This window comes from Oncorhynchus masou, chromosome 28 (genome assembly GCF_036934945.1).
Source record: "Oncorhynchus masou masou isolate Uvic2021 chromosome 28, UVic_Omas_1.1, whole genome shotgun sequence".
Taxonomy (NCBI): Eukaryota; Metazoa; Chordata; class Actinopteri; order Salmoniformes; family Salmonidae; genus Oncorhynchus; species Oncorhynchus masou.
Window position 1 is genome coordinate 2,235,864 of NC_088239.1, and position 14,759 is coordinate 2,250,622.

General features: G+C 37.2%; 1 protein-coding gene across 1 annotated transcript in view; it reads right to left on the reverse strand.

Moving 5' to 3' along the window:
• Positions 1-585: 585 nt before the first annotated feature.
• map3k22 (mitogen-activated protein kinase kinase kinase 22) overlaps positions 586-14,759 on the reverse strand; it is a 193,945-nt gene continuing 179,771 nt past the window's right edge. Inside the window, exons 17-18 of the mRNA XM_064941127.1 lie at positions 1,885-2,062; positions 586-1,668 (exon numbers count right to left, since the gene is read on the reverse strand). Coding sequence (XP_064797199.1) covers positions 1,440-1,668; positions 1,885-2,062 — 407 coding nt within the window. The 3' untranslated portion in view covers positions 586-1,439. The remainder of the gene's footprint in view (positions 1,669-1,884; positions 2,063-14,759) is intronic.

Consider the following 14,759-nt stretch of genomic DNA (forward strand, 5'->3'; position numbering starts at 1 on the left):
TTGTGGGCAGAACCTACAAACTTGACTCAGTCACACCATCTCTGTCAGGAGGAATGGGACAGAATTCACCCAATTTATTGTGGGAAGCTTGTGGAAGGCTACCCAAAACATTTGACCCAAGTGAAACAATTTAAAGGCAATGCTACCAAATACTAATTGAGTGTATGTAAACTTCTGACCCACTGGGAATGTGATGAAAGAAATAAAAGCTGAAATAAATCATTCTCTCTACTATTATTCTGACATTTCCCATTCTTAAAATAAAGTGGTGATCCTAACTGTCATAAAACAGGGAATATTTACTCGGATTAAATGTCAGGAATTGTGAAAAACTGAGTTTAAATGTATTTGGCTAAGGTGTATGTAAACTTCAGACTTCAACTGTACATGGAGTTGAAAGTTATCACTCTCAATCATATCAAGTTATGTTCTGGATTTCAGGCTGAGGACTGATTCACTGGCTAAGAAATCCATGTTCTAGATGGGGGAGTTATTTTTGTTCCCAACTCTGGGAAGAACAAGGAGTATTTACTGAACTCTCTTCGGACAGTTCTGTGCTGGTGAACAATACACTGGGATAGAAGGAAACATGGCACATATGTGGATTTAAACAGGCTGGTCAGCGTGGGAGAATTGCTTGCTTATACACGGCGAGTAACCATTCACAACAATACAAATGTTTGGTATTTTTCTCCAAACAGTGGAATAAAAAAAAACATTTCTCTCGTTATGAAATTATAAAAATGTCAAATATATTTACAGCATCTATTTTTTCCTGTTGATTATCCTGCATTGGGGCATCTACTGAATACATGCTATAAAATGTGCAACAGTCTCTTTCCGAATTAGAAAGAGTGCTATGTTGTAGAAACAGGGTCATTCTGTAAATGTACATAAATGCTATTTTACAACTCGTCATTGTAAGGCGTTTGGCAATTCAGACAAAACTAAATGTACATATCTCAGGTCAAAGTATAGACATCAACTGTTAAGGTAACTGCAAGTGTTCATCTAGGATGTATTACAAAAACTGTTCACAATCCCCTTTGAAGCAGAATATTACTCAAAGACAACAGGGAAACTAGATGACTAACTTACAGTCCTGACAGATGGCATGTATTTTCAGAGTTTGCTCTTAACCTTAACAGAATATAGAAGGTGACCACTGATCACAAGACAGACAAAATATAGGAGAGATTAGGGCTCAGGTTATGATCAGGTCTGGGGTCAGTTAGCTGGTGAAGGAGAGAGACTGGGGCTCAGGTTATGATCAGGTCTGGCATCATGGTGCTGGGCCCTGGAGTGGAGTGGTGCTGGGCCCTGGAGTGGAGTGGTGCTGGGCCCTGGAGTGGAGTGGTGCTGGGCCCTGGAAGCTGGCGGACTGGAGCTGTGGAGAGGCCTGGGAGGCAGGGTGGCCCTGGGGGTGTTAGAGGTCAGGGTCAGAACCCCCCTTGGACGAAGGGGTGTGAGAGGAGGTTCTCGGCCGTGGGACGCCACTTCTCCTCTATGAACACCTGGCGCACAAAGTCCCGGGCGGCCTCGGAAACACCCTCAGGGAGGAAGGGCTTGGTGGGCTGCGTGGCTATCTTAAAGACAGCTGCCATGGCCTCGAATTCCGCCCAGGGAGGCTTCTGGGTAAGCATCTCCACCACTGTGCACGCCACAGACCTGACAGACAAAACACTTTATGGAGACAGAACCACTTCATCTAGTACATCAGGAGACAAACATGAGAAATAAATCACCTTTAACATTAGTGTATATTCTTAAACAAGACAAGAAAATCAGGAATTTGTTTCACAATTTGATATCGCAAAATGTTCTTGTAAAAGTGTGAATGGCACTAAACAAAGAGCCACCTGACTGCATTATGAGTCTTTTTACCAGACATCAGCTTTGCGTCCGTATCCTTCTCCGTTGATGACTTCTGGGCTCATCCAGTAAGGCGTGCCGGTGACAGATTTGATGCCAGTTCCTGACATACAGATGGTCTGGATGCGTTTACTGGCCCCAAAGTCCCCCAGCTTTATGTTGCCAGTGGAGTCTCTCAGGATGTTGGCACCTAGAGGACAACAGAGAGTATGAAGAGAAATACTACCACTATATAATACAACCACTATATAACACTATTATAATACTACCACTATATAATACAACTATAATACTACCACTATATAATACAACTATAATACAACCACTATATAACACTATTATAATACTACCACTATATAATACAACTATAATACTACCACTATATAATACAACTATAATACTACCACTATATAATACAACTATAATACTACCACTATACAATATAATACTACCACTATATAATACAACTATAATACTACCAATATATAACACTATTATAATACTACCACTATATAATACAACTATAATACTACCACTATATAATACAACTATAATACTACCACTATATAATAAAACCACTATATAACACTATTATAATACTACCACTATATAATACAACTATAATACTACCAATATATAACACTATTATAATACTACCACTATATAATACAACTATAATACTACCACTATATAATACAACTATAATACTACCACTATATAATAAAACCACTATATAACACTATTATAATACTACCACTATATAATACAACTATAATACTACCAATATATAACACTATTATAATACTACCACTATATAATACAACTATAATACTACCACTATATAATACAACTATAATACTACCACTATATAATACAACTATAATACTACCACTATATAATACAACCACTATATAACACTATTATAATACTACCACTATATAATACAATTATAATACTACCACTATATAATACAACTATAATACTACCACTATATAATACAACTATAAAACTATCACCATATAACACTATTATAATACTACCACTAAATAATACAACCACTATATAACACTATTATATAATAATACAACTATAATACTACCACTATATAATACAACCACTATATAATACAACCACTATATAACACTATTATAATACTACCACTATATAATACAACTATAATACTACCACTATACAATATAATACTACCACTGTATAATACAACTATAATACTACCAACATATAACACTATTATAATACTACCACTATATAATACAACTATAATACTACCACTATATAATACTATTATAATACTACCACTATATAATACAACAATAATACTACCAATATATAACACTATTATAATACTACCACTATATAATACAACTATAATACTACCACTATAATACAACTATAATACTACCACTATATAATACAACTATAATACTACCACTATATAATACAACTATAATACTACCACTAAATAATATTATAATACAACCACTAAATAATACTATTATAATACTACCACTAAATAACACTATTATAATACAACCACTATATAACACTGTTATAATACTACCACTATATAACACTATTATAATACTACCACTGTATAACACTATTATAATACTACCACTATATAACACTATTATAATACTACCACTAAATAATACTATTATAATACTACCACTATATAATACAACTATAATACTACCAATATATAACACTATTATAATACTACCACTATATAATACAACTATAATACTACCACTATACAACACTATTATAATACTACCACTATATAATACAACTATAATACTACCACTATACAATATAATACTACCACTATATAATACAACTATAATACTACCACTATATAACACTATTATAATACTACCACTATATAATACTATTATAATACTACCACTATATAATACAACTATAATACTACCAATATATAACACTATTATAATACTACCACTATATAATACAACTATAATACTACCAATATATAACACTATTATAATACTACCACTATATAATACAACTATAATACTACCACTATATAATACTATTATAATACTACCACTATATAATACAACTATAATACTACCAATATATAACACTATTATAATACTACCACTATATAATACAACTATAATACTACCACTATATAATACAACTATAATACTACCACTAAATAATACTATTATAATACTACCACTAAATAATACTATTATAATACTACCACTATATAACACTATTATAATACTACCACTATATAATACAACTATAATACTACCAATATATAACACTATTATAATACTACCACTATATAATACAACTATAATACTACCACTATATAATACAACTATAATACTACCACTATATAATACAACTATAATACTACCACTATATAATACAACTATAATACTAACACTATATAATACAACCACTATATAACACTATTATAATACTACCACTAAATAATATTATAATACTACCACTAAATAATACTATAATAATACTACCACTATATAATACAACCACTATATAACACTATTATAATACTACCACTATATAATACAATTATAATACTACCACTATATAATACAACTATAATACTACCACTATATAATACAACTATAAAACTACCACTATATAACACTATTATAATACTACCACTAAATAATACAACCACTATATAACACTATTATAATACAACTATAATACTACCACTATATAATTCAACCACTATATAATACAACCACTATATAACACTATTATAATACTACCACTATATAATACAACTATAATACTACCACTATACAATATAATACTACCACTGTATAATACAACTATAATACTACCAATATATAACACTATTATAATACTACCACTATATAATACAAATATAATACTACCACTATATAATACTATTATAATACTACCACTATATAATACAACAATAATACTACCAATATATAACACTATTATAATACTACCACTATGTAATACAACTATAATACTACCACTATAATACAACTATAATACTACCACTATATAATACAGCTATAATACTACCACTATATAATACAACTATAATACTACCACTATATAATACAACTATAATACTACCATTAAATAATATTATAATACTACCACTAAATAATAATATTATAATACTACCACTAAATAACACTATTATAATACTACCACTATATAATACAACTATAATACTACCACTATATAATACAACTATAATACTACCAATATATAACACTATTATAATACTACCACTATATAATACAACCACTATATAACACTATTATAATACTACCACTAAATAATACTATTATAATACTACCACTATATAACACTATCATAATACTACCACTATATAACACTATTATAATACTACCACTAAATAATACTATTATAATACTACCACTATATAATACAACTATAATACTACCAATATATAACACTATTATAATACTACCACTATATAATACAACTATAATACTACCACTATACAATATAATACTACCACTGTATAATGCAACTATAATACTACCACTATACAACACTATTATAATACTACCACTATATAATACAACTATAATACTACCACTATACAATATAATACTACCACTATATAATACAACTATAATACTACCACTATACAACACTATTATAATACTACCACTATATAATACAACTATAATACTACCACTATACAATATAATACTACCACTATATAATACAACTATAATACTACCACTATATAACACTATTATAATACTACCACTATATAATACTATTATAATACTACCAATATATAACACTATTATAATACTACCACTATATAATACAACTATAATACTACCACTATATAATACAACTATAATACTACCACTATATAATACAACTATAATACTACCACTATATAATACAACTATAATACTACCACTATATAATACAACTATAATACTACCACTATATAATACAACTATAATACTACCACTAAATAATACTATTATAATACTACCACTAAATAATACTATTATAATACTACCACTATATAATACAACTATAATACTACCACTATATAATACAACTATAATACTACCACTAAATAATACTATTATAATACTACCACTAAATAATACTATTATAATACTACCACTAAATAATACTATTATAATACTACCACTAAATAATACTATTATAATACTACCACTATATAATACAACTATAATACTACCACTGTATAATACAACTATAATACTACCACTATACAACACTATTATAATACTACCACTATATAATATAATACTACCACTATATAATACAACTATAATACTACCACTATACAACACTATTACAATACTACCACTATATAATACAACTATAATACTACCACTAAATAATACTATTATAATACTACCACTATATAATACAACTATAATACTACCAATATATAACACTATTATAATACTACCACTATATAATACAACTATAATACTACCACTATACAATATAATACTACCACTGTATAATACAACTATAATACTACCACTATACAACACTATTATAATACTACCACTATATAATACAACTATAATACTACCACTATACAATATAATACTACCCCTATATAATACAACTATAATACTACCACTATACAACACTATTATAATACTACCACTATATAATACAACTATAATACTACCACTATACAATATAATACTACCACTATATAATACAACTATAATACTACCACTATATAACACTATTATAATACTACCACTATATAATACTATTATAATACTACCACTATATAATACAACTATAATACTACCACTATATAACACTATTATAATACTACCACTATATAATACAACTATAATACTACCACTATATAATACAACTATAATACTACCACTATATAATACAACTATAATACTACCACTATATAATACAACTATAATACTACCACTATATAATACAACTATAATACTACCACTATATAATACAACTATAATACTACCACTAAATAATACTATTATAATACTACCACTAAATAATACTATTATAATACTACCACTATATAATACAACTATAATACTACCACTATATAATACAACTATAATACTACCACTAAATAATACTATTATACTACTACCACTAAATAATACTATTATAATACTACCACTAAATAATACTATTATAATACTACCACTAAATAATACTATTATAATACTACCACTAAATAATACTATTATAATACTACCACTATATAACACTATTATAATACTACCACTAAATAATACTATTATAATACTACCACTAAATAATACTCTTATAATACTACCACTATATAACACTATTATAATACTACCACTATATAATACAACCACTATATAACACTATTATAATACTACCACTATATAATACAACTACAATACAACCACTATACAATATAATACTACCACTACATAATATAATGATTCTATAATACTACCACTCTATAATACTACCACTATATAATATACTGCTACCACTATAATACCACTATATAATATAATGATACTAGCACTATATAATATTATGATACTATAATACTACCACTATATAATAATACTATAACACTCCCACTATATAGTATACTATTACTATAATACTACCACATAATATACTACTGCTATTATACTAGCACTATATAATATAATACTACTACTATATAATACTACTATAATACTAGCACTATATAGTATACTATTACTATAATACTTCCACATAATATACTACTGCTATAATACTAGCACTATATAATATAATACTACTATAATATTACCACTATATGATATAATACTACTATACAATAGTACTATAATACTACCCCTATAATACTACCACTAAATAATATTATACTACTACTATATAATACCACTATAATGCTACCACTATATAATACTATTAATATACTCCAACAATATAGTATACTACTACTATAATACTACCACCACATAATATACTACTGCTATAATACTAACGCTATATAATTTAATACTACTACGAGGCCTCTTTTGCTCATCTCTCAAAACAAATCAAACTTTGTCACATGTGCCGAATACAATAGATGTAGACCTTACCGTGAAATGCTTACTTGCAACCAACAACGCAGTTCAAGAAAGATTAGTTTATTTGGTAAATATTTTCAGTAAAAAATAAAGAGTAACCCAATAAAATAACAATACATAGGCTATATACAGGGGTTACCGGTACAGAGTCAATGTGGAGGCTATATACAGGGGTTACCGGTACAGAGTCAATGTGGAGGCTATATACAGGGGTTACCGGTACAGAGTCAATGTGGAGGCTATATACAGGGGTTACCGGTACAGAGTCAATGTTGAGGCTATATACAGGGGGTACCGGTACAGAGTCAATGTGGAGGCTATATACAGGGTATTACGGTACAAAGTCAATGTGGAGGCTATATACAGGGGGTACCAGTACAGAGTCAATATGGAGGCTATATACAGGGGTTACCGGTACAGAGTCAATGTGGAGGCTATATACAGGGGGTACCAGTACAGAGTCAATGTGGAGGCTATATACAGGGGGTACTGGTACAGAGTCAATGTGGAGGCTATATACAGGGGGTACTGGTACAGAGTCAATATGGAGGCTATATATAGGGGGTACTGGTACAGAGTCAATGTGGAGGCTATATACAGGGGGTACTGGTACAGAGTCAATGTGGAGGCTATATACAGGGGGTACCAGTACAGAGTCAATGTGGAGGCTATATACAGGGGGTACTGGTACAGAGTCAATGTGGAGGCAATATATAGGGGGTACCAGTACAGAGTCAATGTGGAGGCTATATATAGGGGGTACTGGTACAGAGTCAATGTGGAGGCTATATACAGGGGGTACCGGTTCAGAGTCAATGTGGAGGCTATATACAGGGGGTACCAGTACAGAGTCAATGTGGTGGCTATATACAGGGGGTACCGGTTCAGAGTCAATGTGGAGGCTATATACAGGGGGTACCGGTACAGAGTCAATGTGGAGGCTATATACAGGGGGTACCAGTACAGAGTCAATGTGGAGGCTATATACAGGGGGTACCAGTACAGAGTCAATGTGGAGGCTATATACAGGGGGTACCGGTTCAGAGTCAATGTGGAGGCCATATACAGGGGGTACCGCTACAGAGTCAATGTGGAGGCTATATACAGGGTGTTACGGTACAGAGGCAATGTGGAGGCTATATACAGGGTGTTACGGTACAGAGTCAATGTGGAGACTATATACAGGGTGTTACGGTACAGAGTGAATGTGGAGGCTATATACAGGGGGTACCGGTACAGAGTCAATGTGGAGGCTATATACAGGGTGTTACGGTACAGAGTCAATGTGGAGACTATATACAGGGTGTTACGGTACAGAGTCAATGTGGAGGCTATATACAGGGGGTACCGGTACAGAGTCAATGTGGAGGCTATATACAGGGGTACCAGTACAGAGTCAATGTGCGGGGTTCAGGTTCGTCTAGGTCATTTGTACACGTAGGTAGTGACTGCATAGTTAATAAACAGAGAGTAGCAGCAGTGTACAAAACAAATGGAGGAGGGGGGTCAATGTAAATAGTCCAATGGTCAGTTGATTAGTTGTTCAGCAGTCTTATGGTTTAGGGGTAAAAGCTGTTGAGGAGCCTTTTGGTCCTAGACTTGGTGCTCCGGTACCGCTTGCCGTGCGTTAGCAGAGGGAACAGTCTATGACTTGGGGGTGAAGTCTGAACATTTTTAGGGCCTTCCTCTGACACCACCTGGGATAGAGGTCCTGGATGGCAGGAAGCTTGGCCCCAGTGATGTACTGGGCTGTACACACTACCTTCTGTAGTGCCTTACGGTTGGATGATGACCAGTTGCCATACCAGGCGGTGATGCAACCAGTCAGGATGCTCTCGATGGTGCAGCTGTATAATTATCTTTTTGAGGATCTGAGGACCCATGACAAATCTTTTCAGTCTCCTGAGGGGGAATAGGCTTTGTCGTGCCCTCTTCACAACTGTCTTGGTGTTTTTGGACCATGTTAGTTCGTTGGTGATGTGCACATTCACTCTCGAACCCCTACACTACAGCCCCGTCGATGAGAATGGGGCAATGTTCGGTCCTCCTTTTCCTGTAGTCCACAATCATCTCCTAAGTCTTGATCACGTTGAGGGAGAGGTTGTTGTCCTGGCACCACACGGCCAGGTCTCTGACCTCCTTCCTATTGGCTGTCTCATCGTTGTCGGTGATCAGGCCTACCACTGTTGTGTCATCAGCAAATTAAATGATGGTGTTGGAGTCGTGCCTGGCCGTCATCCTTACTCGCACCTCCAGTCCCATACCTCTCTACCTCCACCTCCAGTCCCATACCTCTCTACCTCCACCTCCAGTCCCATACCTCTCTACCTCCACCTACAGTCCCATACCTCTCTACCTCCACCTACAGTCCCATACCTCTCTACCTCCACCTACAGTCCCATACCTCTCTACCTCCACCTCCAGTCCCATACCTCTTTACCTCCACCTACAGTCCCATACCTCTATACCTCCAGTCCCATACCTCTCTACCTCCACCTACAGTCCCATACCTCTCTACCTCCACCTACAGTCACATACCTCTATACCTCCACCTACAGTCCCATACCTCTTTACCTCCACCTACAGTCCCATACCTCTCTACCTCCCCCTCCAGTCCCATACCTCTCTGCCTCCACCTACAGTCCCATACCTCCACCTACAGTCCCATACCTCTTTACCTCCACCTACAGTCCCATACCTCTCTCCCTCCACCTACAGTCCCATACCTCTTTACCTCCACCTACAGTCCCATACCTCTTTACCTCCACCTACAGTCCCATACCTCTCTACCTCCACCTACAGTCACATTCCTCTCTACCTCCACCTACAGTCCCATACCTCTCTACCTCCACCTACAGTCCCATACCTCTCTACCTCCACCTACAGTCCCATACCTCTCTACCTCCACCTACAGTCCCACACCTCTCTACCTCCACCTACAGTCCCATACCTCTTTACCTCCACCTACAGTCCCATACCTCTCTCCCTCCACCTACAGTCCCATACCTCTTTACCTCCACCTACAGTCACATACCTCTTTACCTCCACCTACAGTCCCATACCTCTTTACCTCCACCTACAGTCCCATACCTCTCTCCCTCCAGAGGTCCCATACCTCTTTACCTCTACCTACAGTCCCATACCTCTTTACCTCCACCTACAGTCACATACCTCTTTACCTCCACCTACAGTCACATACCTCTCTACCTCCACCTACAGTCACATACCTCCACCTACAGTCACATACCTCTCTACCTCCACCTACAGTCCCATACCTCTCTACCTCCACCTACAGTCCCATATCTCTTTAGCTTCACCTACAGTCCCATAACTCTATACCTCCACCTACAGTCCCATATCTCTTTAGCTCCAACTACAGTCCCATACCTCTCTACCTCCACCTACAGTCACATACCTCCACCTACAGTCACATACCTCCACCTACAGTCACATACCTCCACCTACAGTCACATACCTCCACCTACAGTCACATACCTCCACCTACAGTCACATACCTCCACCTACAGTCACATACCTCTCTACCTCCACATACAGTCCCATACCTCTCTACCTCCACCTACAGTCCCATACCTCTCTACCTCCACCTACAGTCCCATATCTCTTTAGCTCCACCTACAGTCCCATACCTCCACCTACAGTCACATACCTCCACCTACAGTCACATACCTCTCTACCTCCACCTACAGTCACATACCTCTCTCCCTCCACCTACAGTCACATACCTCCCCCTACAGTCACATACCTCCCCCTACAGTCACATACCTCTCTCCCTCCCCCTACAGTCACATACCTCCCCCTACAGTCACATACCTCCCCCTACAGTCACATACCTCCCCCTACAGTCACATACCTCCCCCTACAGTCACATACCTCTCTACCTCCACCTACAGTCACATACCTCTTTACCTCCGCCTACAGTCACATACCTCTATACCTCCGCCTACAGTCACATACCTCTCTACCTCCCCCTACAGTCACATACCTCCCCCTACAGTCATATACCTCCCCCTACAGTCATATACCTCCACCTACAGTCACATACCTCCCCCTACAGTCACATACCTCTTTACCTCCGCCTACAGTCACATACCTCTATACCTCCGCCTACAGTCACATACCTCTCTACCTCCCCCTACAGTCACATACCTCCCCCTACAGTCATATACCTCCACCTACAGTCACATACCTCCCCCTACAGTCACATACCTCTTTACCTCCGCCTACAGTCACATACCTCCACCTACAGTCACATACCTCCCCCTACAGTCACATACCTCCCCCTAGTCACATACCTCTTTACCTCCACCTACAGTCACATACCTCCACCTACAGTCACATACCTCTTTACCTCCACCTACAGTCACATACCTCCACCTACAGTCACATACCTCCACCTACAGTCACATACCTCCCCCTAGTCACATACCTCTTTATCTCCACCTACAGTCACATACCTCTATACCTCCACCTACAGTCACATACCTCTATACCTCCACCTACAGTCACATACCTCCACCTCTCCACCTACAGTCACATACCTCCACCTACGGTCACATACCTCTATACCTCCACCTACAGTCACATACCTCCACCTACAGTCACATACCTCTATACCTCCACCTACAGTCACATACCTCTTTACCTCCACGGGGAGTTGAGTGTAGCAGGGTGTTGCGTTCCCTCAGAGGCGTAACGTAATGGGGGCTCATCCGGGATCATTAAGCCCACCGGACCCTGGTGCTCTGAGCTCTCTGTGATTGGTGATTGAGGTGTGATGGTGGGTTGTGAGTTTGGATGACTTGTTTAGTTTGTGTGTTTAGTAGACTGCAGTGTACAAGATGGCTGCAGCAGCCATCTCCAAGTTCATTGAAGCGCCCTCTGTTGATCGGTTGGTGGGGTTGCGTAAAGTAGACCTTTTCGCTGTAGCTGACCAATATGGATTCTTCATCCCTGAGAAAGGTTGAGCTTTTGGTGCCAGTCAGGGTTTAGAGTTTAGTGAGAGAACGAATTCTCTCATTGAAAGATGATGAGGGGGAAGCTTCAGGAGAGGAGACGGGTAGACCTTCCGATGCCAAGTCGGAGGACAGGGCGGAGGAAGGGGTTGCTCGTACACCCTTTACAGCCCTGATATGATCTTCTTCTTCGGGTCGTTCAGACGGGACCACTAGGCTGAAGGTGAGGCTGGGTTAGAAATGGAGCTAAAAGATAGAGAGAGACAGATGCAGTTTGAACTTGAAATTGGGAGAATAGAAGCCGACAAGGAGGTGAGGATCCGACAACTGGAGCTAGATGCGACTCCACAACCTGCTCTCACCATCAAGCCCACTTCGCTGTGAGTAAAAACCCTCCATTCCGAGAGTCGGAGGTTGATTCCTATTTCTCTGTGTTTGAGCGTGTGGCCGCTGCGCTGCATTGGCCACTCGAGGTTTGGCCGCTCCTGTTACAATGTAAATTGTCTGGGAAAGCCCAGGAAGTAGTAGCTGCTCTCTCCCTGGAAGACAGTTTACAGTATGATATAATTAAAACTACCGTGTCGTGGGTTTATGAGTTGGTGCCTGAAGCTTATAGGCAGCGCTTCAGGAACCACAAAAAAACCCTCACCGTATGTTTGTTGAGTTTGCAAGGGACAATGAGTCTCTGTTTAATTGCTGGTGTTCTGCCGGCAAAGCTAACACCTTTGCTGATATTCGGGAGTTGATGCTTTTGGAGGATTTTAAAAGCAACCTCACTGATAAAATTGCAGTTAATTTAAATGAACAGAAAGTGGCCCAGGCAGCAGTGTTGGCAGATGAGTACGCTTTGACACACAAGACTGTCTTTGGTGCATCTCGTTTTGAAGGCTGGACGATTACGATCATCAGTGCCTCGTTCAGGTCGCTTTTCCTCTGACAACCCTAAGCCTTCGCACGAGATCCGTGAATGTTTTTACTATCACCAAAAGGGTCACCTGATTGCGGACTGCCCGGTTTTGAAAAATAAACCGAAACATGAAAAGTTTGGGTTTAGTCAAGTCTTTGGCTCGTCTGTTGGACCGAGTTGATTCAACCAAGTTATTGATTCATTTGGGAAACCAGATCATATACAGTGCCTTGCGAAAGTATTCGGCCCCCTTGAACTTTGCGACCTTTTGCCACATTTCAGTCTTCAAACATAAAGATATAAAACTGTATTTTTTTGTGAAGAATCAACAACAAGTGGGACACAATCATGAAGTGGAACGACATTTATTGGATATTTCAAACTTTTTTAACAAATCAAAAACTGAAAAATTGGGCGTGCAAAATTATTCAGCCCCTTTAAGTTAATACTTTGTAGCGCCACCTTTTGCTGCGATTACAGCTGTAAGTCGCTTGGGGTATGTCTCTATCAGTTTTGCACATGGAGAGACTGAATTTTTTCCCCATTCCTCCTTGCAAAACAGCTCGAGCTCAGTGAGGTTGGATGGAGAGCATTTGTGAACAGCAGTTTTCAGTTCTTTCCACAGATTCTCGATTGGATTCAGGTCTGGATTTTGACTTGGCCATTCTAACACCTGGATATGTTTATTTTTGAACCATTCCATTGTAGATTTTGCTTTATGTTTTGGATCATTGTCTTGTTGGAAGATCTCCGTCCCAGTCTCAGGTCTTTTGCAGACTCCATCAGGTTTTCTTCCAGAATGGTCCTGTATTTGGCTCCATCCATCTTCCCATCAATTTTAACCATCTTCCCTGTCCCTGC